Genomic DNA, 27,115 nt, shown 5'->3' on the forward strand with positions numbered 1-27,115 from the left:
GCGATGTCTTCGGGATGTGCCGGGCTCAGGGGAGCCCTCACCAGCCACCAGCCCCCCGACCTCTGGGCCTCGCCTGGTGCAGAGCCCCTTGTAAACCTCCTGCTTGATCTGGCACAATTTGCAGTTTTTCTGGGTTTGGTTTGGGTTCCTCCAGCCCAGGGCAGGACCCGAGGCCACAGGCTCAGCTCTCACCCCTGGCAGGCACAGGACAGTGCCCGTGGCTGGGTGACAGGGAGGGGACACTCGTCTGGCCCCCGGCACCGGGACAGCACCTTAGCTGCTGGCAGCCTTTAGTTCTCAAGGAATCGTTAAAAGAAGAAAATAATTTCCAAAGGTAGAGCTTCATGTTTAAAAAAGATCTACAAACCAGAATTCCCTCTGTAGAACTCCTCATGATTGATAAAATCCCACCCATTTCCCTGGGGCCTGGAGGAATGGCTGCATCCAGCAGAACCAGTGCTGGTTCAGAAAACACACCCGGGGGTTCTGCAAACCAGCCAGACTGAGCTGTGATGGGAGCGGGGTGACAGGGACTGGGGGGGATGCTCACCTGGGGTTCAGCCTCTGTGAACCCAACAGTCAGCCAGGGTCACCAGCTGGCCACTGGCAGGCAGTGCCTGCCTGCTCCTGCCTTCCTCTGCCTGCTCCTGCCCATCCCTGCCTGCTCCTGCCCACCTCTGCCTGCTCCTGCCCATCCCTACCTGCTCCTGCCCACCTCTGCCTGCTCCTGCCCACCTCTGCCTGCTCCTGCCCATCCCTGCCTGCTCCTGCCTTCCTCTGCCTGCTCCTGCCTTCCTCTGCCTGCTCCTGCCCATCCCTGCCTGCTCCTGCCTTCCTCTGCCTGCTCCTGCCTTCCTCTGCCTGTTCCTGCCCATCTCTGCCTGCTCCTGCCCACCTCTGCCTGCTCCTGCCTTCCTCTGCCTGCTCCTGCCCATCTCTGCCTGCTCCTGCCTTCCTCTGCCTGCTCCTGCCCATCTCTGCCTGCTCCTGCCTTCCTCTGCCTGCTCCTGCCTTCCTCTGCCTGCTCCTGCCCACCTCTGCCTGCTCCTGCCCATCCCTGCCTGCTCCTGCCTTCCTCTGCCTGCTCCTGCCCATCCCTGCCTGCTCCTGCCTTCCTCTGCCTGCTCCTGCCTTCCTCTGCCTGCTCCTGCCCATCCCTGCCTGCTCCTGCCCACCTCTGCCTGCTCCTGACCATCCCTGCCTGCTCCTGCCCACCTCTGCCTGCTCCTGCCCTCACCCACCTGGCCCTGCCCATCCCTGCCTGCTCCTGCCTTCCTCTGCCTGCTCCTGCCCATCCCTGCCTGCTCCTGCCTTCCTCTGCCTGCTCCTGCTTTCCTCTGCCTGCTCCTGCCCTCACCCACCTGGCCCTGCCCATCCCTGCCTGCTCTTGTCCACACCTGCTCCTGTCTGCTCCTGTCCTCCTCTGCCTGCTCCTGCCTTCCTCTGCCTGCTCCTGCCTTCCTCTGCCTGCTATCCTCTCCTGCCTGCTCCTCCTCTCACCTGTCCACCCGTCTTCCCCTTCCTGTCCTTGCTCCCTTCTTCCTGCTCCTGCCTGTTCCTGCCTGCCCCTGCCCATCCCTGCCCCTGCCCATCCCTGCCCTCCCGCACGCCACTCTTTGAGGCTCTGCCTCATAAACAGCTGCTGGAATTGTCTCTTCTCATTCAGATTTTTTTTTTTTTAAATGATGCAGAAGGTCCTGGATTACTGACCAAAACCCCCAGGAATCTGGTGGAAATCAGGGAAATCAAGATGCCTGTGAAATCCATGGGTTTGGAGCCTGGAAGAGAATAGCAGAGGGTGGAAAGTAGAAAAGTTTCCGTTATAAATAGCCCTCAGTGCAGCCCTTTGGTCTTGGGCGTGTTTTCAGTCGGTAAATTGTAAACCAAGAATATAAATGTGTTTTGTTTTGGTAGAATATTAATACTCCTTACAGAGCTGTTACATCTCGACAGTGTCTGTGAAAGATTTATGCGAGTGCTGACAGAGCGTATCAAAACTGCAAACTGTTCCAGATGTTACAAAAACCCCCCACCTTTCACTTACAAAAAGGTTTGCTCTGATTTACAACAACTGGCATGGGAGTGGTTTGGAGTCGCAATGCCCGAGCGCGGGGAAGGCGGATGGTGGGGGATGCTCCGGAGAGCCGGGCTGACCCTATGGACAATGCATTGGAAAATACAGGTCTATAAGCAGATTTTTCCACACTGATCAAATATATCCATGTCTTGAACAAAAGGCTCCTCTAAGACAAGCTCACACTCATCGCAAGCTTCAGCACAACGCTTTAAGCGATCAACCATGCTTAGCATTCCACAGCAACGCTTTGGGAGTAGCTGGGTCACTGGGATCTCAGCATCCCACTGCAAAAATTACAGAGACTGTAGCAATTTGGTATATTTCTGTTTAAAAACTCTATTAGTCACCACCAACTATAGTTCCTAGAAGTATCACTGACCGGTAACTGGCACCCCGGACACCTCCGGCTAGGGAAACCAAGCTAGCGAGTGGCACGGACATGGAGAGGCTCCGAGGAGAAGCGGTCGGCGTGTTTGGCGGGAGGGGATGTGTGTCTGCACTGCTAATCCCGGAAGACTAGTGTCGTATGTACAGGGCGACCTGGCGTGGGACAGCGAGGACAGGGCTGCGCCGCGACTACACGTTAATGACAAACTCGGGGTTAGTGTAGGAGAATCCAGCAAACTCGTTCTGGTCCAAGTTCATGATGAAGAGTTTGTCCGTGGGAGTGAGCTCCACCGGCTGCCGGGTGAACTCTTTGTCGAAGTTGGAAGTGTCGCGTTTGTCTTTCTGTTAAACGGAAAGCACAGAGTTAAAGTGGGAAAGGAGCGAGGCAGCGAAAGGTGACAGCACCCGGGGCACAGGCAGCCCCGCTGGCAGCCGGGGGAGCCGTGCTGTCCCCCTGGGAGAGCCGCGCTGTCCCAGCACTCCACACCACGCTGCTTTCTCGAGCTGCCACCGAGGAGGAACTCACAGCCCTGTACAAGAGAAGCAACCCCGCACCATCAACAAGAGGAGGAGAACAGCAGTTTAACACGCCTGAAACACACAACCAGGACATAGAGGGACAGGTGAGAGCCGGGAGTGTTGGGAAGGCAGCATCCCTCCTCTCCTGTTCGCTGCGGGAGAGAGCACGGGGCAGTTCTCAGCATGCAGAACCCACACTGCAACCAGAGCTCGGCACTGCACAGGAGGAAGGAGCCTGGAGGAAGCAACATGCCTCGGAACGGCAGCAATGGTCACTACCATGTCAAAATTTGCACAAAATAATCAGCTGTAAGAGCTCCTTCTGCTTTAAGCTTGATTTCTGAATGATGCTGTGATATGGTGTTAACCAACACTGGTTTGTTGACGGAGGATGTGATTTGCTCCAGGGTTGTACAGAGAAAACACACAGCACTTCAAAACCTCTGAGAAGGAAAATTCCACATATGCAAGATTTTCTCCTTGCAATTTCTTAAGAAGAACAACTTTGCAGCTACACCCAAGCCAAAAAAGGGGGAAAAAAGGACGTTAGTGTCAGGATTAGCGCTGGGAACCTGCTATCAGCACTGCAGAGCCAGCACTGGGAACGCGTGGGCTGCTCTTCTAAACCGCGCAGATCAGAGAGTGCCTGGCTCAGGGCTGTCCTGCCGTGGGAGGTGACAGAGCCATGGCAGGAGCGGTGACTGAGCACTGCAAGTACAGCACAAGCACCCCAGGTCCTTCATCCACAACGACTGGCAGTGCAGGGACATTGGCAGCCAGGAACTGGCTCTGCTCTGCCTCATTACTAAAGCCAACATGGACCTTCTGCACCCCTTCTTCCATGTCCCTATATAGGAGACACCCCAGCTCCCTGCTGGAGGGGACTTTCCCCTGCCATGACACAGGCAGGACCCTGTCACAAATTTAGTGCCTTGCAGAAACCTGTATTTGTTTTTAATTTTTCCCAGACTTTGCCATTGAAGTGTGGCCCCACCACGCTGGGGCCTCACTCTGCTCTGCTGCACCAGGATCTCCAACCCTGGATTAATCTGCCAGCTCGAACTGAGGAAGGTAACTGTGGGGGTCCTGCAGGTCCTGCACCCCACACCCCACGGCTGACTTCCCACTGCTCTGTCCTGGTGAAGGACCTGGCAGTAGAGATGCTGTGTCCTCCCTGCAGCTCTTCTTGGCCCAATAGGACACTGGGGCACCTTCATGCCTCAAGCAGGAGCATGGCCAGGACACAGAGCCTGGACAGGCCAGGACCACCATACCACAGCTGCAGCTGGATTGAGCCTTGGGAGATGAGCCAGCAATGGATCAGGACCTCCAGGGATGCTTGGAGGCTCCACTTGCCACAGGAGACATCCCATCAGGATGGCTTTAGCCTTGGGGAGGAAGATCAGAAAAAGCCAAGGATGATGGAAAAGAGATGAGGTGGGAAGGAAAACAAGTCTGGATGGAACTCAAGGAGCTGAGAGAGACAAGGCAGGAGAAGAGCCAGGAGATGGCTGCGCTGTCAGGTCTTGAGCACACGGCGATGCTCTGGAGGGCATCAGTGTCTGCAGCTCCCAGCCTGTCCCTGAGCACCAGAGTCCCTCTGGGGCTCCTCTCTCCAGCACAGAGAAGGAAGAAGATGAGGAGTTGGGGGCACAGAGCAGGAGCAGGGCAGGGCAGATGGGGTGAAGGGTCAACTTCAGGTGCAGAGTTCTGCAGGCAAAGGGTGAAGCAGTTGGAACATGAGGACAAGCCCACCTCGATGGCAGCAGGGTCCCCCCAGGGACGAGGGCCGGGTGGTCCCTGGCAGAGCAGCCGTGGCTGTGCTCGGGGTCTCTCCGCAAAAAGTGGGCCCATGCTCCTGGAGGGATCTGAGCCGACCACATGGTTCCTGAACGCCACATCCATCCAAACCACCGTGAGCCAGGACAGCACTGTCCTACCAAGCCAGGAGCTTCTCCTGATCAGGAATGCTGTGGGTGCTGCAAAGGGGAATGACACATCCACATGTGACACTGGTGCAAGTTGCCACCATGGTCCCCAGCCCTTGGGAGCATTCAGCCTGGGGGCCCTGGAGTGGGAAAAACCTCCTGCTGCTGCTTTTTGTCAGCAGAAGGCTCTGGGAGAGGCTGCGATGTGCCCGGGAGGGGGCTCAGGGCAGCCCACTCCCCTGGACTGCCCTCTCCAGCAGCCCCCCGCTACTCCAGTGCCTTGGCTGGAAGCTGAGCACGGCAAAGTGCGGGTTGCTGGTGCCTTACCTTGAATTCTGTCTGAACTGGTGGCAATTTGGCCCTGTCAAGATGATGAACAATCTGGAAGCAGGCAGGGAACGGCTGCGTGGATCTCATGAAGTGAGGGGAGCGCAGGGGACACTCAGGGCTGAAAGCGCCTCCAGCGATGGGCGAATTGACTCTAGGAGGTGACGAGGAGCACAGCGGGATGGTGTGGCGGTGGCACTGCGCGGCGGTGGCACGGCATGGCAAACAGCTGGGGTCCCACTGCCCGTGGCACTGGGCTCCAGGTATCACGGGCTTAAGGCATCACCCAGAGCAGCATTTCTGCCTGGCCCGCAGGGATGGGGATCCTCCCTGACCGCTGCCAAGGAGCCCCTTCCCCGTGGCAGAGCTCCAGGGCTGCCTGGGTGGAGGACGCCGGGATCAGCTCCCGCCGATGTTCGGGACCTCTCGGAACAATCTTGCGGCGTCCGGACCCGCAGAACTCGGCAGAAGCGGATTCCCAAAGGCAGGAGGGAGGTGAACGGGAACCTGTAATCCCTCTTTAGCTGGAACTGCCAATCGCCTCTAACAACTGCTCCTGGGAGAGCGGGCAGGGATGAGTCACCGGCGCTCGCTGCCTCGCCGGGCTCTGCAGTCTCCAGGAGTGCGAGGCGATGCCGCAGTCGGCTCTGCTCAAGGCGCTGGAAGAGATCCCCGAGCGGCAGCGCTCTGCCAGCCTCAGCTGTGCCCTCCACCTCGGATCGTCCTTCCTCCCAGGGTCATCCAGACAAATTCCTTCCCTGTCCGTGCTGGAGCGGCCCGAGCGGGCGGGGTGGGCGCTGTGCAGCGTGGGCTGGTGCAGGAGACTGCGGGCAGTCATTCCCTCTTGCATGATGCTTCCAGAACATCCCGCCTCGGATTTTTGGGACAAACGCAGAGGAAGAACGGGCCGCGGCTCCACTGCTGCGACTGAGCCAGCATCCCCCAGCAGCTGGGGCAGCTTCCAGCCCCAGCTACGGGAAGGAATCACCTTGCTGAACTGCAGAAACTCATTATTGCCAAACACATGCAGGTTTCGGGGACATGTTTTCTCACTTTTTATTTCATAATCATTATCAGAAAAAAATAAATTGGCACATTACAAGTCAAGCAGATTGATACAGTGAGAGCCCACGAACATCTGCAAGGGTATAAAAGGAAGCAGCGTGATTGTTGTCCTTTCAAGAGAAATTCACCCTTCCTGAAATGTTTCCTTTGATGCCAGAAACAAAACTCGGGCCATTTAAATATCTAGCGGCAATTTTAAAGGGTAGAAGTATCAGTTGAAACAAATTTCTTTACACGCTTCATATCAGAATTCACAATACTGGTCAGAGCTAAATATCTCCCGTTTGGGTTAATACCATTTTTGACACATTTAAAGCACAGGTAACAAACTCCATCAATGGCTTTGGCATTTGAAAAGAAGAAAAAGCTTTGCTACGGAACCAATGTTGGTGGCGTTTACTAGGGTGACCACGGATTCAAAACCAGCTCTTCCAAATTTCCCATTTACCACTGGATGTTTGCTTTGATTTAAAAAATGCTACTTAGAAACTGCACAATCAGGAGAAATCTTTGCCAATGGCAGCTCTGCCTCCCTGAATACCTTAGCCCGCTGCTGGGGACGCAGCGCTGGGAACAAGCCGGCCCAAAGCATCTGTAGAGGGAAGGGGAGCTGTGGTGAGGCTGGACACACAGCAGGACAGCCAAAAAAGAACCCAGAACCAGCATCTTGGCTCTCCAGAGCTTTTGGGAGGAGAGAGACTCCAGGGAACGGTTTCATTAAAAACACTTACTTGCCACTAAGGCTAAGAAGGCTAAATATTAAAATTTCATGATTATATAAAACACTAGAAAAAGGAAAGAGCAGGAATTAAAGCACATGATGAAGGGATTTCTCCCGGTTGTCACTGTCTCTCCCTTTTCCCTCTGTCACCCACTGAGCTGTTCCCATTTTCTACAAACAAAAGCCCATTTGCAGCATTTCCTGCACATCGCTCCCCTCCAGTGACATCCCAAATAACAGGAAGACACTTGAAATATGGTCACTCTAGTAATGAACTAAAGAAAACCCATGGATGCAAGTTTTGCGATGGAATGTGTCACCACAACAGCAGCTGGAACCTGATGACAGACGCTGGGATGAGATCTGCACAGCAACTTAGGTCTTGGCTTGAGGCTTAAAAAACTCAGAGTTAACAAAGGAAAATCCTTCGAATTCTGACTGGTCAATGTTCCCGACGACTTCCTGGTCGGGAGGTGTTAGCACGGGTGGATGGCGAGTGAAAAACCGGTCGAAGTTTTCCGCACTGCGTCCGCACTATGAGAGGGGAGAAAAGAACGATGGTGGGTGGGGCAGGAAGCGTGGGATGAGGCTGCACCACCCCCCCGCCGCGGCACGGCCACGGCAGGACAGGAAAAGGTGCAAAACACACTTTGTTAGTCACAAGGGCACGGCATGGCATGGCATGGCATGGCATGGCATGGCACAGCCAGGGCCAGGCAAACTCCTGGCTGTGCCATGGGAAGCGGCTGCAGCAGGAATGAGATGGGTTGCGATGACTCACGGTCGCTCCTGCCCACACGCACGTGGCACCTGCTCCCAGGGCAGTGCCCACCTGGGCATCCCCCCTTCCCCTGGAGCAGGAGCTTTTCATCATGTCTGGACTGCTCAGAGATTTCCTCCTGCTCGAGGAGAGGAGAGGACCCATCCCTGGCAGTGTCCCAGGCCAGGCTGGATGGGGCTTGGAGCAACCTGGGAGGGTGGAAGGTGTTCCTGCCCATGGCAGGGGGTGGAACTGAATGGGCTTTAAGGTCCCTTCCCACCCAAACCCCTCTGTGATTCCATGATTCTGATTCCCAGGGCTGTCCCTTCCCAACAGTCCACTTAGACCACGATGGTCCACGGCCTCATGGTCCCCCCAGTGGTGCCACACACCTGATTTAATTTTCTTAGCAATCAAAACAAGGGTCCTGTAGCTTCCCAGGCTGCAAGTCTTGATTTAATGGAATAACAACAGCAGTAGCTGGGATCAGGTGGATGCCAGGTCACTGCACAGCTACAGACCAGGCTCCATCCCTGCCTGCCACCCACATGTCACATCCCCACAACCGGCATGGGGGACTCTGCTGCGCAGGCTGGCGACTCTCCCTCCTGCCACACACAGCCAGTGCTCTCTAGGCTCTGTTTCCTCCCAGGAGCTGCTCAGCCAGCACCTCCCAGTCCCTCAGGCCTCTCTCCCACTGCCCCAGGGAGAACACATGCTCTGAGCGCTGCCACAATTTTTCCTGGGCATTTAACTTTCATTTGTTAAGTAAACAGATTTGCATTTTTAATAAACATCAGACTAAATATAATGAAATATTAATGACAAATACATGCAAATGTCAATGTTTCCCAGTTCCTTCCTCTGCTCAGAGGTATCAGGGAAGACAACATGAATATCCATCAGCCTCCAATGGCCTGTTCTTTGGCAGCTCTTGTACGTCCTTATAGCACCAAGTGAGACACTTGCTCTCCTCAAAGCCCTAAACAAAGCTCAATGGGCAATGTTTGAGTCCATTTAACTCCAGCTCCAGCCCCTCCGGCCCGAGCCCATCCGTGGGCACTGCAGTCCCCTCGGGTTGGTAAGGCCACATCTTTACATTTCTAGTCTGGGTTAGCTAAGCTTCTACTCCCAAAGGCGTCTCCTGCCCATGCCCTGAGCTCAGCCCGGAGCTGAATCCAGCCCTGCTCCCCTGCACCTCTCCTGGGCAGTGCAGCCCCAGCCCCAGGGAGGCTCTGGCCACTGCCGACCCCCCAGGAGCCAAGGCTGCTCTCCCTGCAGTGCAGCTACTGCTCCACACCATGGGATCAAGTCCAGCCTGAGGACTAAGCAGGAGGATGTTTGAGATATCTGACAAGTCAGCCACAGCTCAACGCCTTCCCCAAGACATCAGATTAACATCAAAACAGCAATTAAATTCTCCAAATGGGAGCTGCCAGCTCCACAGAGCCCAGGAGCCAAAGGCAGGGCACGAGGAGCCAGGCTGGGCTCATCAGGGCCACTGGGATGACACAGACTGGGAGCAGGCTCACTGGGAAAGCTGCAGTGCTCCAGCTCATACAGGCAGTGCCACCCCCCTGGCAGGGCTCACCTGCTGACCCATCAGCTCCCAATACACACCCAGAGCCTTCCAGAGCCTTCCTATCCTGCTGTCATTCCCTGTTAGCTTCAGGAGACCTCAGTGCAGACATGCAGGGCAGCCCATGTGCAGTGTCTGACAGCACTGCCTGCCTTTTGGCTACAAAGAAATGTGCTGTCTTACAAAAAAAATCAAAATAAAAAATCAAACCAGCAACACCCCCAGAAAGATTGAAAAATTAATCCTGATGAGAGGCTGCCAGTTATTGGAATAGGAAGCACAAATATATTTTAATATGCATATTGGCAAGCAAGAATTTCTCACTATAATGCAATGAGGTAAGAATATGTGGATGGAAAATTTGAAAAGTTGCATCTATCCGTGGTATTTCCTGCCCTGCTGTGTGGAATTTATGGACTTTCTGTTTGGATGGAGATAAAATGGATGGGTAAAATCAATACTTAAAGTTGAAAACTGTCTTTGAGTTTATAGAAGGCACATCCCAGCCCATCCCCGAGGTCTGGAGGAGATGAGGTCCAGGTTTGGCCCAACCCTGTGATGAGGGACAGCAGGGAGGATCCGTGCTGCTCCAGGCAGCAAATGGTCACTGTCTGCACAAGCACCTTCTTTACAGCTTCCCAAATTAAGTTCCTGGTTAAAGGACACAGATGCCATATGAATTTTTACATTTATCTAAAGCCATCTAGTGAAAAATCATCCTCATTTTAGTCTGATATTAATGTACAGACATCACTCCATCCTAACTGGAGAAAGGGGGAGGGTGGGAATTTATCTTACATAAATCCCAGTGTGTCCTGTCTAATATTTATAGCCAGCACAGAATGGCTTTTCTTCCTGAGCTGCAGGAATAAACCTGTCAGCTCCGAAGATGGCCTTGTATTTAATCACGTCCCTGCTTGATTTCAAATAGAGACAAAAGGCACAATAAAATATTTTCCATTGATCCCTGGGATGCAATCAAGGGCCATAAGAAACCAAGGATGCTGCTGCCACCCACCCTCGCTCCCAGTGCCAAGGGGAGGTGTTGGACTGAAGACACCCTCGATTTCCCAGGGTTTTGTCCCAAACCAGTGGTACAGCCACAGTCCCACCAGCCTTGCAGGCATCTCCTGGGTGAGTGTGACCTTCCTGGTGCTGCTCTGGACCAGGAAATTGGCTCCGTGCACCCTGGGGAGGACCAGAGCTCTTCTGGCAATCGTGTTCAGGGGAATTTGGGTCACAGCATGAACTTGGGGCCATGCTGAGGGTCCCTGTGCTGGTCAGGGGGGCACAATGGTGCTTTTCACTTGTGGATGGCTGATGACCTCACCCTGCAGTTTGGGATGCTCCAGCACATCCCTTCAATCCTGCTGCTGTCAAAGGGAGCATCCACTGCAAGGGTTCCTGGTGTAGGACCCTGCCCTGCCATTCGTCCTTCTAGGGAAAAAGCCAAGTTTCTGCCTAATACACTGAAAACAGAGGCTGAGTACTCTGGGAAATCTCAGGGAAAGTCTTTACAGGGCCCTGGGTCTCTCAGAGCAAATCCTGACTGGATTACCAGAGATGTTTAACCTCAGCACATCCACCGGCCCAATGTCAGCCCCCTCAATCCTTAAATCCCATCTAATTAGGAAATTACTTATGCAAACATCAGAACTCACCTTGTACAGGCTGAACTAAGGCTACAAAACCCCCTATGCAGGCAACTGGTGTTTTTATACATCCAGGTCTGTAAGTGGCATTTCAATATTAATTAACTACAAGAAGTTAGGGTGAAATTGATTTATGCAATTAAAAATTATTAGATTAAAAGCCATTTTTTTAACCCCCCATGCTGTTGTGAATAACCCTGGGCTCTGGCATGTGATTTCAGTGCTTTCAAAATGAGACTTTTCAAATCACTAGGCTTTATGTAAAGTAAAGGAGTAATTAGATACCAAAAACAATAATTATCTCAACGAGAGACACGGAGAGCAGGGAAGTGTAAATACACTCCCAGGGTAACTGCAGACCCAGGAAAGGAATTGCTATGCACCAGCCAGAGCAGGGAGCAGCCAAGCAGAGCCCCATGTCAGAACCACCAAAGACAACCCAGCCCCTGATCTGTCTTGTTTCTGACTCTGTGATAAAGGTTAATCAAGCACAAAGTAACACTGGAGCTCCTGGGAATTCACTCTCAGCTCTGGGCACGGAACAGCCCGGCCAGGCGGAGGCTGAAGCCTCCATTTGCTATTGGTGGGAAATGATGGAGGTTTTGGGAGGGATGTGATTCCCTCCCCACCAGGAGCACTAGGCAGGCACTGGGAGCCCACCCTAGCACCCCCAGCACCCTCCCTGTGCCCCCACTCCAAACTGCAGAGATGCTACAAAATCACGGAAATGTGGCCAAAAGATCTGTGGGTGCTACAGCAGAGACACGGAGAGAAGGTGCCTCTGTGGAGACGGGGAGGGGATGAGGAGCTGAGCCACGAGCTCAAGTCAAATGTGAACAAATGATGCTTCTGATAAGCAAAATGATGCTGAAGACAGTTTGGATGGGGCTCTGCTCCCCTTCGTTGATGTTCCCAGGGCTAAGCATGGACTGGAGAAGGGGAAGGCTGGGGGCAGGTGGGGGCTGACACTCAGCCCTCATTTGCATGTTGTTCCTTATTTTGAAGCTCTGGATACAGACAATTCCTGCAGCCTGACCTTTATAGATGCTAATTATAAAAAAAAAAAAAAAAAAAAAAAAGGAAAAGAAAATAGACTTAAGCCAAGGTGAAGAGGCAGGCCAGCACCAGCCCCCTGTGCAGCAGCACTTGGTCCTGGTGTGGCCACCTGAAGGTCACAAACACTCGTCCAGATCTCCCCTCATCACCCCCAAACACTCCATGCAGTGTCCAAGCCCCATTCCCATCCCTGCTGCTCCACCCCGTGCTCACGGCTGGCACCAAAGAAACAGCTTTTTCCAGCACAGAGGCACTGCTGGAGAAATATCAGCTATCAGCAGGTATCCAAGTTGTCTTAATCCTCCCTAAATCCCAAATCAGCTGCTCTTAATCTCCCTGTCCTATCAAACAGGGAATTTTCCCGGCACCAGCCACTGGGTGAAGCGACAGCCGGCAGCTTACAGTCCCCCTCCCCAGGCCCGGTGTCAGAGGGATTTTTAAAGAAAGAAGACATTTAAAGCAGGACAAAATTTGCACATTTTAAAGCAGCAGAGCAGTAAGAAAGTGCTTTTGATGGAATTCAGTTGTTTTTCACTCTAAAGCACCAAACATCAATGCTCTGCCCTGGCCCAGGGCAGGCAGTGACACTGGAGACCTGCTCAGGAAGACAGAGATGGGTGGAGGGGAGACAGCAGCAGCAGCTTCATTGGAAAATGGACACAGAGGTAGGAAATGGCAGAAGCTATGGATTCAGGAGACAGGGACTTCTGCAGAATAACCCCATGAAGCCCTGGTGCCCCTTCAGTGAATCTGGGTATGGACCACGATCCCTCCACAGCTGGAGCTCATGGATTCCCCCACCTTGTGCCTCAGCACCCCTGGCACAAAGGTTGGATCCCACCCCCAGACAAGAAATCACAGGGTGCACAAACAGCCCCACACCCTTTCACACCGTTGCACTTTGATATCAAAGTTACAGCTTTCCCAGTAATGCCGTTCCTACATGGTCCAATGCCTTGAAGAGTCCCTTCCCTCCCAGGGAAAGGAAAGCAGGCAGCAATCCAGACTCCTGTGCTGACCATCCCAGCACCTGTGTCTCTCCATTCCCGAGGCAGGAGGGAGAGCAGTACATTGCCCCTCTGTGGCTGTGGACACAGCCCGGACTGTGTGGCGCAGGGCGGCTCTCGGCCGTGAGCAGCTCCCTGCAAAGGCACCTCTGCCAGCAGTGAACTTGGCAAAAAGCATCTGCCTGAAATTCAAACAAGCAGCCCCAAACACAGGCAGGGCAGGGCCAGCAGCCCTGGGGCAAGGGGCAGCTCTCCAGGCCAGCATCCCTCCCACCCGAGCCAGAGGAGATGAGGCTGTGGAGGTTCCTGCCCAGCCACCACAGGATTCCCGTTTCATCATTCCCATTTCATTCCCATTTGATCAGCCAGGAAAGGAGCTGTAGGAAGGAAAAACCTGCTGGAGCAGAGAGGCACTGAGAGAGAGCAGACCTAAAGGCACTGAGCACCCTCCACCGAAGGGATTCCCACTCCAGGTTTTCCCTGAAAGCAGAGTTTTTCCAAGCACCAAAGGGGGCCCTTCAAACGAACAGGATAACTGTAAAGCAGAGGAAAAGCAGATGTGCAGAAGGTTGTTACGGGCAGTGGGACGGAGAGGCTGCAGGTAAATACATGGAGAATTCCTGGACTCTGAGCCGTGATCCAGGAGGATGGATTAAGGAATGTCCCCACCCTGATCACAAATATCAGCCATGAGATCAGATTAAGTGTGGCTTCAGTTTTCTGCGAAACACCAGTGCCCAACTAGGGCACTGTAGCCAGCAGGTACCTTGGGGGGGGGGGGAAGCACGTGAACAATCCCAAACCTTAAGGACTTGGAGCACCACAGAGAGACTCGGACATGGCTGTGACCCTGCCAGTCCCACCAGTGACAAAGAGAAATAGAGAAATCCAGGGAGAGATATCCTTGTTCCCAAGTCTGCATAAGGGCAGGGAGAGCACAGGGCCAGAGGTGGTCATGCAGAGTTTGTGGCACAGAGCAGCCCCAGCACCTTGGGCAGGGAGACCCATGTTGGGGTTCAGGCTGTACCCCTGCACTGGTGTCACCCCTGCACTGCTGTCACAGGGAGAGATGCCACTGCAAGTAGAGCTGGACAAGGAGCACTCAAGCACTCCTGTCTTCTTTGACAAACAGCTTCCAACTGCTCCTGTCTCCACCTCGGTTTGCTCATTCCCCCCAGGCTGCACTCCCAGCACCTCTCTCCAGCAGAGCCAGGCAGGGCTGAGGAGGAGCAGCCAGGATCCCCTCGCCACAGAGCCAGGCTCCAGCTTCCTTCCACCCTGGAGAGAAACTGTGGTGACATCCAGCTCCACTGCCCACTCAGGCAGACTGGGCTGAGCTGGGGGTTGAAATAAAGTTGAGATTAAAAAAAGAGAGACCTGGTCAACTTGAGAAGAAGGGAGGAAAAACCCAACAGACCGACTGACTCAGGATGACAAGACAGACACACTGCAACACAAAGAGGTCCAGGAGCTGAATGTGTGGAGCTTCCAACCCTGCAAGCCAGAGTTGGGACCAGGCAGCATGGACCTCTCCTGCCCCAGCAGAGCTCTGACACGTGCCACATCCCAGGGAACACGATCCTCCAAGGAGACAGAGAAGCTGCACCTCCAGGACGAGCCGCACCCGCCTGTGCCCGAGGGTGGGAGAGGCCCCGGAGGTTCCCTGGCAGTGGGACAGGGAGGGGGAGCCGGCACACTTACAGCCTTTGGCTTGAACGGGGGCTGGATCTCCTTGCGCTCCAGCTTGTCCCAGTCGATGTAGCGGAAGAACGCGTGCTCCTTGATGTCCCGCTCCCCCTCCGGGCCGCAGCCCAGGCGCTTGGCAGGGTGCTTGGTCATCAGCTGGGGACAGGAGAGAGAAAACAGTCACAGGGTGTCCAACTGCTCCCCAAAATGTCCCCTTTGAGAAGTCCCCAGGGAGCTGGGTTTCCCAGCTGGACATCCCAGGATGTCTCACATCAGGGTCCCATCTCCTCCAGATGCCTTTGGGGCTCCAAGGAGAGGACACTGAGGAAGAAGCTGGAGTGACTCCAGGGACAGGGAAGGTTGACAATGGCTTATGAGAGCAGACTGTGCAGATGGCAGGTACATGAGCACTGGCAGGATGGGCACATCCGCTTTCCCTCTGGGAATGGAACTGGTTTGCCAAGGCACAACCTCGGGGTGCTGGCAGAGCTCCCTCAGCACCTGGCTGCAGCAGGGGAGCTGCCCAGCAGTCCCTTTGCTTGGCACAAACGTCTCGGCATCTGCAGAGTTAACTCTAAAACATACTGCCCGTTTTAAGATGAACAATCTGCCCTCCAAAACTTTCACCAGCCCTGGAAGCAGAACCCCCTCTCCCCTGGAGCTCTGGAAGCACAGACATGAGGTGGCTTTCTAATGAGAGAGTCAATTTGGAGAAAAAATAGAACAAACAGTCCATTAATGTTGTTTATCATCTAAACTTCTCCTCTTCACTGGCTCAATAAGGGAAAGGGGCCCCAGGAATTACGGGCAGCTGTACAACATTAATATCCTGGGGCAGGGTTTGAGCTGTGTTCAGAGATCAGATGGAGATTCCAGAGATTCACAAGACGTTGATAAGGATGGAGAATATGAGCTTTATATGTGCAACAAAAGCACTGCTTTATTGAAAGGAGCACAGTTCACCCTGATCAAGGATTCAAGGCTGAGTGTCCCAGGGCTGGGGGTCTGTAAGACCCCTGGGAGGGACAGGAGGTGCCAATGCTCTGGCTGGGGAGCTGAGACACCTCCCACCCACCACAGGTCAGCCCTGCCACCCCTGATGGCACAAAACAAACCTGCTCAGGAAAGCTGATCTTTAACAGCTGCAATAGGGCACTGAAAGCAAGGAAAACCCTGGGGAAAAAAAACCCCAAACCTAAAACCCTAAAAAGACAAAAAAACTCCAACAAATACAAGGTGAGAGCAGAGCCACCAACTGCTCTGTGAGCAAACAGCTCTACATCCCTGGCCTCCAGCTGTGATGGCATCTGCAGCTGGAAGAGTGATGGAGAACAGCTTCTGTGAGGCAGCACCCTCCTGGAAAGCCCATCTACAAACAGCGAGGGCCTGTCAGGCTCTGCAGGCTGGGCCAGGGATTTTCCAGCCTCTGCTCAGGGCGAGGATGTGACTGGCATCAGCATCAGCCTTGCAGAGCCCATCCTCAAGCAGGGAGCCAAGCTGGAGGGCCAGGGAGGGAGAGGCCAGGGGGCCAGGGGCCAGCAAAAACAACAGCAAGAATATTTTTCCAATTTGCTTTTGGTTAATAGTTGAGTTTCCCTTGGCATTGCAGCACAGAGCCCTTTATAAAATAAAAACCCAACAACAAATCCCAGAATCCTGGGAAGATGGCAGAGGTGACATGTCTTGGCCTCTCGAATATGAGTGGCAGCAGCACGGACAGCAGCTCTGATGGGCTTTCCTCAGGTAGCAGCACCAGGGGAAATGCCACCCAAAAGCCCTGTAAATATTCCCAAAATACCACAGAAAATACACAATTTCATGCCTTTGCTCTCAGGCAGAGATTAACGAGGGAGCTGATAGCCACAGACAATCTGTTCCCCTGGAAAGGGCTGCTTTGCTCAGGCACCACCAAACCCCTCCATGTGGGGTGTGAAGGCCGGGACAGGAGCCCAGCCCCGGCTCCTGGTAACCACCCTGGGGCTCAGGAGAGCCACCCTGCACTACCTGCACATGGACACAGCAGCCCTGAGATCAGCCTGCAGAAACAAATCCAAGCTGACAGCAGAGCAGGGGAATGCTCCGTTTGATCCGGTAATTGCTGCTCACTGGCGAGTCCCGGAGCCCAGGGAACGCTCCAGGTTGCTTCTCAGCCAAGGATCCCTGATTAACACCTGTCTCTGGGCTCTGCTCGGTCCCAGGTTTCAGGAGCAAACACGCTCCATCTCCCAGCAGTGCAGCAGGAAGGGGTGACTGGCACCGGCACCTCGGAGGGAAACCGTGGGGGAACAACAAAATGGGTTTGGAGAACGCGGTGGTGAAATCCCAAACCCCTCACAGGTAAGGGCAGAGGTTTCTCCAGTTCCCTGGACTGTTACAACACTGGGTTTGTGCCCTGCTGGCAGCCCTGCCACACCCCAACACAAACAGCTCGGTGAAGCTCATCAAGACACGTTTCATTTCCACTGGAAAATGCGAACACTTAGTTCCCAGCTTACTAAAAAGTTCTTAAATCCCACTGAGAGTTTTAATTAAACTTTCTGGTGTAGCAGTTCGGTGGTGGCAAAAAATGTCACGAGGTTTTGAAACAACAGTAACACAGAGGGAACCACCACCTTGCTACAAAAAGCCACAGAAATTTATGGAGAACCAACCCTCGGTGCACGGCCAAATACCCTCCTATGCAGCCTCCCATCTCCAGAGTGAGAAAAGGCATGGCAGCTACACCCAGCAGACGATGCAGCCGCAGTCCCTGCTCGTTGATTTACAGCACCCACATTGTGCCTGATGCAGCAGCAAACAAAGCCAACACTGAGCCTGGGCCCTGCTCCAGCCTCTGCTGCCCTGGGACCGGGGGATGCTCAGCAGCACTGAGTGTCCCTCATCCCCCTGCCTGACCAGGAACACACTGGATTTTCCCTTTACATCCCAAACACCACCAGCAAGAGGATGGGAGATGGTGACAGCCTCTGTGGGAATCCCCCTCAAACCACCCATGTAGTTTCTGAATTAAGGACTTGGTTTTCCTGCATTCTGTTGACTGTGGCAGGGTAGCATCCCCTCCCTGTGCCCCATTCCAGGTGGGAACACCTGCAGCAGCTTTTCCCCATGGGACAAGTGAATATTCCTCTTTAACACCAGCTCAGAATCCTGGCAACGCCGGGAAGAGGCTCTGAAATGCCGCAGTGGGAGCGTTAAGCGCAGGATGTGTCATTTGTAGATAGAAACACTATTTTGAGATAAAGAACATTCAGATATTTTCAATATTAACTATTATAAGCAAACATTTCTTAAATTCCTACACAAACACATATTTATAGCAGTGTGTGGCACTGGGGGTGAGAGGAGGCTCAGTCCCAAGCACACAGAACAACATCAGGACCTTGCCAGCCTTTATCCATCACATCCCAAATGAACTCAGCCTGCAATTAAGTCAGACCTAGGCCCAGCCCATGGAGAGCTTGGGATGCTGGCAAGGCAGAACTTCACTGCAAATTAAGAGATACAATAATGAAAATGCTGCCCTGACCTTATGGAAATGCCACCAGCCCTGAGCTTCAGGCTGTCCTGAAGGACAACTTATCACAGCTAATTGGAAGGATGAAGGTTTTGTATCTGATCTTAGGAAAACTATTTGGGGATCACATCCCTTTTCCCCGAGCATCATTTTTCCTTTCAGGCAAAGGTTCACAGAGCTGCCTTGTCCTCACCTGGTGGGGCACAGGGTCTCTGGGCAGGAGCCCCCCTTTCCCACCTCCCAGCCAACACCCCAGTTCTCTCCTGACCCTCCCCTGCCCCCAGGCCAGCCCCAAGTCCCAGCTGTATTTCTGCCCAGTGTAAGACACAGAGGATGCAGGTGTTATTCTTACCTGGGTTTAGTACACACACACACGGTAGCACAAGTTGTGGTTTTAGGACTGGAGGGCAAAGGCACCAGGACCCAACAGTGTCAGACCCTGCTCGTGCTGGGGAGCAGCAGGGTGAGCTGGGACCCCCAGGGGTGCAGGATCTCACTGCCCACACTCCCCCAACCCAGCAGAGGACCCAACCCAGCCCTTACCCCTTTGCAGATCGCCACTGCCTCCTTGGACATGGACTTGGGGTAGGCGACGTTGTGCTCCATGATGGACTGGAAGAGCTCATCTTCATCTTCTCCCTCAAAGGGGGCCTAGAGCAAAGCAGACACAGCTTCAGGGGCATTCCTGGATCTCGAAGCTCCCATGTGCTGCTGTACTCTGCGGCCGTGGAGCCAGCCCCAGGAGTGCCACACGGTGACACAAGTCTTGTCATTGCAGTCCCTGGGGCTGCACCCCCAGTGTCACCCCCAGCTCCCATGTGGATGCTCCATCCACATGCCAAGCACGGCAAATCCCACATCAGCCTGTGCTCACAATGAAATGTGACCCAGCCCAGAGGAATCAATTATAACTCAATTACCTGGCCAGCCAACATCTCATAGAGCAGGACTCCAAACGCCCACCAATCCACAGACTTCCCGTAGGGCTGGTAAGCAATTATCTGCAAACAACAGGAACAGCAGTGTTACAGTCCCAGCTCTGACCTGGTGGCACAGGGCAAAGCGATTCTGAGCTGTAGTGGGTTATGAGGATGGGGTTATTCCCTGGGACACATTTCAGCACTGAAATCCCTCGGCCCGCCGAGCGCACCCCGAGTGCCTCCCACTTGCTCTTTACCAGCGCTCTGGGAAATTCGGGTGTGAACTGTTCACACCATAAAGGCCGTTAAAAGGAAAGAGCACTTAAAAGAAATCCTCTGTCCTGTGCAGTCCCACACTGCCCTTCGGGAAAGGTCACACCCCAGCAGGTGACAAGCAGCTTTGTGCAGAGGGAATCACACACGGGGCCGTTCGCAGGCTGTACCTGTCACCTGGGCATGCAGAGCTCTGCTCGGAATAGAAAAAGGCCCAAAAATGGGTCAAGCAAATCGCAGGACAGCTTTACCCCGAAGCCACATTGGCCTGAGCACATTGCAGCTCCCTGAAGGAGGAGGCCTGAAGGAGGAGGCACAGAGCAGCAGAAGGGGCCGGGTTGGAATGTGGCCACGGCACCACAACCACACAGCCTGATTGCTATTCCCAAATATCATGGGATTGCTCCTCTGAGACCCACGGGCAGCAGGCTTTAATGCCTTTCCTGGGTGCCAAAGTGATTTGCATCCTAATTTCCCATTTGCTGTTTTTCTTTCGGAAAAAGATGAATTACAGCAAGGAGGAGAAAGTAAGAGTTAAAGTGAAACCACTCAGGCAAACACAGGGAGAACTGGTCATTTGTCCTGCTTTGAAGGAGCATTAATCACCCACAGTGACAAGCTCTGCACCAACACCACCAGTATTAATCCTGGTGGGATGAGGGATGGAACACATTTGATCCAATAATGGGAAACCTCACTGGCTGCAGCAAACACAATGTGGTTTAGCACATGAGTGCACTGATGTCCTAGCAAAGAGTATCTCTCTAAAATATTTACATGAATAAATATTAAATTCATCATTGCAAATTCAGCAGAGTGACAAGATTTTAGAGGGATATTTTTATGTGAAGGGAACAGACATCTGAGAATAATTTCTTAGAAATCTGAATTTCACAAGTCTAGCGTTAAACTGTGCCCATACAGCACTTCATGGAAGTGTCATCTGTGACTCTATCACATCAGTAATAACCAAATGCAAAGCCACTTTGTGGGGATCTAGAGCCATGGATGGGGAGCCTCTCCCCAACAGGCACATGGTCCCTCACTGTGAACAGTGAGCTGGAGCGATCTAAGGATTTCCACTCCACATGAAAATACTATCCACTGATAATTCCCTGTTTCTCACTGGTCATGTTGTGCTGGAAGCTTCTATCACACACAGTGAGGGGCAGAGCTGAGCTCCTGGGTTTGTCATTTCCAGAAGCAAGGGAACATGTGAGGAACATCCTGTGGTGGGTCTGTGAATGCCAAGGACAAAACAGGCACAGAGCCACCAGCAGGATGGACATGGGAAAAACCCCCAGAGAGGGAAACCACGCTGCAGGGAGAACAGCACGAGGATGTGCTGCTCTTTGAGGTGGAAGCAGGACACAGCACAACAGGGAGGCAGATCCAGCATCCCTGTTCCCTTACAGGGATGAGGGGATGGACAGTGCTGAGGGCATGAACTTCGCAGGCTGATGGTGAATTCCTGAATGTCCCTGTTTCAGCTGGAAAGCTGCCCAAAGCAAGGTCACCCCAGGAAGGAGCAGCAGGGAGGCACAGACCATCAGCCGCCTTTCCCATCCGTACCTCGGGCGCGATGTAGTCTGGAGTGCCACAGAAGGTCTTGGTGGTCACCCCGTCCCAGATGTTCTCCTTGCACATGCCGAAGTCGGCGATCTTTATGTGCCCCTCGCTGTCCAGCATCACATTGTCCAGCTTCAGGTCTCTGCAGGGCGAGAGCAAAGCCATGACACAACACACAACACGAGTCTCACGGAGTTCTGCTGTGGCTGAGCTCCGCCTGTGTCTCACACCCAGACCCTTTGTAGCATAATGTTTGGGGAAATGAGTAAAAATAAGTCAGAGATCTGTCAGGATGGAGTGTTTATTTTACTTTTAACCCACAGGAATGCCGTGCTGGGCACAGCGCTTTGAAGTGTGTGATGGAAAACACTCATCTGGTAGGAGACAGATTTGATTTTTTCTTTGCTCCCATGAAAATCAAAGTGCACTTAGAGCTCTTGTGATGGAGAAGCACCTACTCAGCACAAGTCCTTGCCTCACCTGTGCTCTGCTTCCTCCTGAAATACAAACCAGCTGTGTTTCCCTCTGATCCTCACTCCCAGAATACCTGCTTGTGGTACCCAACCCCAGGAGCTCTGCTCCTTTGCACAAGCTGCAGAGGTGGATCCAACCACAGATCCCTGGATCCGAATCCCAACCTTGAGCCACCATTCTGGAGGTGGATGCTCTAGTCTCAAGGACACTTTTGCAGCAAACACTGGGTATTTTGGTGCAATTTATACATTCTTGCTGGGTTTAAGGCTGTATTTTCTAATTATCATGTCAGTGTTTAGAACCCTGACAGGCCAAAGGCAGATGGCCATGAGCTGGGATTCGGATTCGGAGGAAGGAAGGAAGTGGAGCCACTGGGGACCAACAGGCCTAGAATCTCTCTGTAGCAGCTGATGGCAAAAAACAGCCCTCATGTCAAGTTTGTTCCACTTCTTTCATCTTCAGCATCTCCTGACTCCAGCAGCACTGTTGGCATCTCCCTTTACAGAGCACTTAATGGTATCTGACACTCATTAGGATGCTCTTCTCCACCCTGAGCTCTGGGAATTCTCCCAAGCAGGGAAGAGCAGTGAAAGCTGGTTTCAGAGCTAAACCAGCAGCCTGTGAGCCTGGTCCGGCACGTGGCAGTGACCCAGCTACCTCTGGGTGCCGGAATCATATTGGGAATGGCAAAGAAGCCTTAGTGGCTGAAGCAGAAGTGACAGAGTGGCACTGCAGAGCTCAGAGCAAGCCACTGGCAAGAGCTGACTCCAGCGGCAATGGTAAGAGAGCAGTGCCCTGCAGCCAAATTCGGGGCTTGGAGCTGGTTCAGGCTGCCAGGGAGCATTTATGTTATGTGGAGAGAAACACAGGGAACAGGGGCAGGAGAGAACCAGAGCTGCCTTCCCATGAACCAGGGTAAAGCAGGAACCTCCTCCAAACTAGGGTCACCCTGCGGCTCCCAGCTCCCTTTCAGGTGTGCACATCACGTGTTGATGGTTGGACTCAGTGATCCCACAGGTCTTTTCCAATCTTAAGGATCCTTCATTCTACCTGTGGGCAGCTCCCAGCCCATCCGTGGCACAAGCAGGGAGAGCCCTGGGCTGGGGGTTGTGGGCAGAGCAGGATCCCCGGAGCACCGCGCTCTGCCCATGGCTCCGGCTCTGGCTGGAGCTCAGGGGGAAGGGAGGGAGGAGGAACCCGCTCACCTACCGATAAATGATGCCTTTGCTCTGCAGGAAGAAGAGCCCGATGGCTATTTCTGCTGCGTAGAATCTGAAAGAGAAGGTTTAAAAGGAAGAGTGATAATTAAAGGAGATAAATGAAAACCCTCCCGATCAGACGGCGGTGAAGGAAACGCGTCAGGCAGATGTGACCAAAGGACAAGGCAGCTACGGCAGAGAAATTCCAGAGAAGGATCACACGAGGATGATCCGAGGCAGCTGTGCTCGCACTGGGCAGCGATGCCACCGGGCTGCTGGGGGCTGTCACTTCTGGTTGCACAAATTAAGCAGGAGCTGGATCCATGGCTGCTCCTCATGACACACTGGCAGTGCGGCTCGGAAAGTTATCCCTGCTCCCAGAGCCAGCAGGTACTGCCACCGTTGGATTTTGGGAATATTCTGGGCCTCAGAGGACTCTGCCAGAGACAAGAAACCAGTCCAGCCCACCAGGCTCTGCTCAGTGTTTGTGGGTTTTATGTGAGCATCTGAAGGCTTTCAGGAACACATCCTGCTCTGCCCAGCTCTCAAGGAACAGGAGCTAAAAGCCATCAGTTAACACTTGAGTTGGCCACCCCATCAGAGGAGCCAAAACTCTCATCATCCTCAACCTCAACATCCCTCTCGTCCCCCAGGAAAGGACCAGGCAGAGCAGAGGCCTAGTGTCTCCCAGGAAGCCTCCAAACCTCTTGCCTTGTGCTTTTATTTACCTAAATTTATTTATTTAGCTGAATTATTTACACGTACAATGTACCCCAAGGGTGAGGTGGAGGCACCGGCATCCTTAGCATCAGGCAGAGTTCTCCTGCATCTTCCCATTCCTGCTGTTTCCCCTCCCTTTCTGCCCAGGAGTTGCACCACAAAGCCTGTGCCTTGGACTCTGTTTCCAGCCACGTGACACAAGTACATCCCATACCTACCCCAAAGTTGCCAAACCACTGCACTTACACAGCGTGGGGCTCCTTGAACCTCCCAACCTGCTGGATCTGGTACATCAAGTCCCCACCATTCACATATTCCATCACAAAATACAAGCGATCCTGAAGGAAAAAAGTGAGCCATTAGCAACAGGATTATCAGATCAGGGAATCTGCAGGGGTCAGAAACAGGAACCAAGGTGACTGGCAGCTCCAATCTGTAATTCCATGGAAACACAGTCATCATCCCTGTCACCCCCATGGGGTGCAGGGGCTCCTGTTCATGCAGAGCCTATAAGTAGTAACTCCTTTGGAATGCTCAGGACTGGAGCTCTGCCCCTCTGCAGAGCCACTGGAGAAGGCAACTGGAGGAATCCCTAAACCAGAGGTTTTTCACTTCCCAGGAATTTGCTCTTTTTCAGAGGGTTGTTCAGGCTGGTCCTTGCTGGCATTTCCCCAGGCACTCCATGGCTTCAGTCACGGGATGCACAGGAGACATGAGCAGTTCCCATGGGGACCAAACTCCATCCACGACCACCAGGACTTGGCCAAGCACCAGGAGGGATGTGTGACATTCCCAGCCCTCTCCCAGGATGGCAGTGCTGGGGGTGCACAGGTCTGCAGAGGAACCCTGGTCAAGCTGGGGAGGCAGGAGGGGGCTGCACCCCCATCCTCACTCCTTCCAGCCTGGTCTGAGGGGTCACTCTGGTCATGTTCACATGGAGTTAAGGGAGTCCAGAGGAGTCCAGAGATGCTCCGAGGGCTGGAGCCCCTCTGCTCTGGAGCCAGGCTGGGAGAGCTGCGGGTGTTCACCTGGAGAAGGCTCCACAGAGACTTTAGAGCCCCTTCCAGTGCCTAAAGGGGCTCCAGGAGAGCTGGAGAGGGACTGGGGACAAGGGCCTGCAGTGACACGGGCCCTCCTTGCATGAGAGCCCAGTGATAACCACAGGCTGCCCCACTGCACCCACGGAAGGAAGGAAGGAAGGAAGGAAGGACACAGAGGCTGGAGCACTGCAGGAGCTGCAGGTTGGCAGAATTACATAATAAAAAATTTCCCATTGCTCATTTCCTCCTTAAATAAGCCTTGCCCTGCTTTTCAGACAGGAAGGACAGGGAGCCCACAAGAGATGCAGCTGGAGCATTGCCACAACCAGAGCTGTGGAGGAACTGGGGCTCAGCACCCACAGGGCACTTCCCAGCCTGGCAATGCCCAGCCAGAGGAACTGGGGTCAGCAGCTGCTGCCCCCAGCACAGCCCAGCCGGCTGTGGGGTGGCCCCAGAGCAACCACATACAGCAGCACAGGGGCAATGGGGCTGTGTGAAACACGCGGCACTGATGGCATAGAACAGGAAATTCGGCTTTTCAGCTGCCTGGGGATTCGGGAGCACCCCCTGTGTAAAGGACAGCCCTGGCAGGCATCCGGCCAGCCCCTGGGGAGGCACGGGCGGCAATGTCACCTTGAGCAGCCACCGCCACGGCAGCCAGCCCGTGACAGCCACGGGAGAGCAGAGCAGCGCCGGGCTCGGCTGCAGCTGCCTCCTAAATATATCGATCTGCTTCAAGGAGGAAGAATATTAAAAAGACGGGCTCTTGAAACAGCCAGCTGAGCTCTAAAAGCAGGAGCTGAGCTTTCCTCATTTGGGTGGGGAAGGGAACGCTGGTGCTTCAGGGGAAGAAATGCCATGACTAAAGCAGGCAGATGGCTGGGCAGCCCACAGGCTGGGAGGGAGGGATGGGCACGGAACGCTGTCCTGGCTCCTGTCGGTGGCAGAAAGGACGGCGTCTGTCCAAGTCTGGAGCATTCACACTCGCTGAGCAGCAGCTCAGTACAGAGATGTAAATCCACTGCAGAACCTGGCATGGAGCTGGTGACACTCCCCCTTCCCTGGGCAGCCAAGATGCAACTCCCCGGGCTCCTTTCAGTGCCCTTCTAATTAACTGTTCCATCCCCTGCCTGACTGCACGCTGGGAGCAAGAGGCAGAGCCAGGACATGCTCCAACCATGCTCCCCATCCACCCCTTATTCGATATTAGGGAGGAATTGTTCCCTGTAAGGGTGGGGAGGGCTTGGCACAGGGTGCCCACAGAAGCTGTGGCTGCCCCTGGATCCCTGGAAATGTCCAAGGCCAGGTTGGACGGGTCTTGGAGCAAGCTGGGATAGTGGCAGGTGTCCCTCCCTGCCCATGGATGATCTTCAAGGTCTCTTCTCACCCAAACCATTCCATGATTCCGTGATTTATCATCTCAGTGTGGCTGTGGCTGCTGTGCCCTTCACTGCTGTGACCCAGGGGTCACAAAAAAGGCACAGCTCACCTGGGGACACCCAGGGATCTGCAGCTCACACCCCCTCCCAGAGCCCAGGCTCTGACCTGGGACCTTTCAGAGCACCCCAGATCCCCCAGCACAGGCACCTCTCACCCTCCAGCCTCAGGCAGGAGCTCTCTCCTTGCTCATCTTCCGTTTTTTTTAAAAAACATAGATTTAGGGCTTTTCTCTCTCCCGCTGAGCCAACAGCCCCGGTGGAGAATTGTGCTCTGGACTGTGCTCCCAGAAATCAAAGTGCTTTGTGCCAGCGTTTGATAATACACCCTGCTATACATTTTGATTACATTACAAATACGATTACTATTAAGCTACTATAGGTCTGCCAGGAATAATCCCGCGCTGACTCACTTCAGATGCCAGGGAGATGCTGTGTGAAATAGCTGCTCCTGCCACATCCTGATTGCTGTGCTGCAAAGCCGGGCCGCGGGCTTTAAATACACTCAATGTGTTTGGTAAATGAAATTTCTGGGATAATATTAAAATGTAATCCTCCTGGAAAGCATTGTCATCATTCTAAAGGACTCTGCTGATTCCCTCTGCCGGCTCCCACTGATGTGTACCTGGACATTCTCATTCACAGGCTGCTCGAGGGCTGGGCAGGGATTGTATTAAAGGTCTCCTGTCCCCCTGTCCACTCCTGACTCATACAAACCCAATCACACACCCATGGAAAACTGGATTTCCTGCAGTTTGGATTAGGTTTCTCCCTTTGCTCATGGCTTTCATCAGAGGAATGAGTCCTGGAGAAAAGTGCAGCACTTTGCTATTGAACCACAAGGGACGTTGCGGGCTGGGGGCACCTGAGGGGCTGGGAAATCACCTCTAATGTCACCAGCAGCTCCCTGATGAACACATGTCAGGATTCAGCTATTGTACATTACACTTTCATGCCACACCCCCACATTTTGGTCCTGGAGGCACTTTGCCAGTGAACTGGAGAAAGTATGAGGCTGCCAAGGCAGAGAATACACAATTGCTTTGGCAAATGAAGTGATGTACAGAGAACACAAAATCCTGGAATGGTTTGGGTTGGAAGGAACCCTAAAGCTCATCCAGTTCCACCCCCTGCTATGGGCAGGGACACCTTCCACTCTCCCAGTTTGCTCCAAGCCCCGTCCAACCTGGCCTTGAACACTATTCC

General features: G+C 53.6%; 1 protein-coding gene across 2 annotated transcripts in view; it reads right to left on the reverse strand.

Moving 5' to 3' along the window:
* Window positions 1-1,654: 1,654 nt before the first annotated feature.
* Window positions 1,655-27,115, reverse strand: part of PRKCB (protein kinase C beta) — a 95,807-nt gene continuing 70,346 nt past the window's right edge. Inside the window, exons 11-17 of one of the 2 annotated variants that reach the window (XM_069029697.1) lie at window positions 23,680-23,771; window positions 22,724-22,786; window positions 21,044-21,182; window positions 19,199-19,279; window positions 18,822-18,929; window positions 14,780-14,920; window positions 1,655-2,806 (exon numbers count right to left, since the gene is read on the reverse strand). In XM_069029697.1, coding sequence (XP_068885798.1) covers window positions 2,654-2,806; window positions 14,780-14,920; window positions 18,822-18,929; window positions 19,199-19,279; window positions 21,044-21,182; window positions 22,724-22,786; window positions 23,680-23,771 — 777 coding nt within the window. In that variant the 3' untranslated portion in view covers window positions 1,655-2,653. Of the gene's footprint in view, window positions 2,807-6,278; window positions 7,559-14,779; window positions 14,921-18,821; window positions 18,930-19,198; window positions 19,280-21,043; window positions 21,183-22,723; window positions 22,787-23,679; window positions 23,772-27,115 lie in introns of those variants that run through there. The other variant, XM_069029696.1, reaches the window with a different exon arrangement.

This window comes from Aphelocoma coerulescens, chromosome 14 (genome assembly GCF_041296385.1).
Source record: "Aphelocoma coerulescens isolate FSJ_1873_10779 chromosome 14, UR_Acoe_1.0, whole genome shotgun sequence".
Taxonomy (NCBI): Eukaryota; Metazoa; Chordata; class Aves; order Passeriformes; family Corvidae; genus Aphelocoma; species Aphelocoma coerulescens.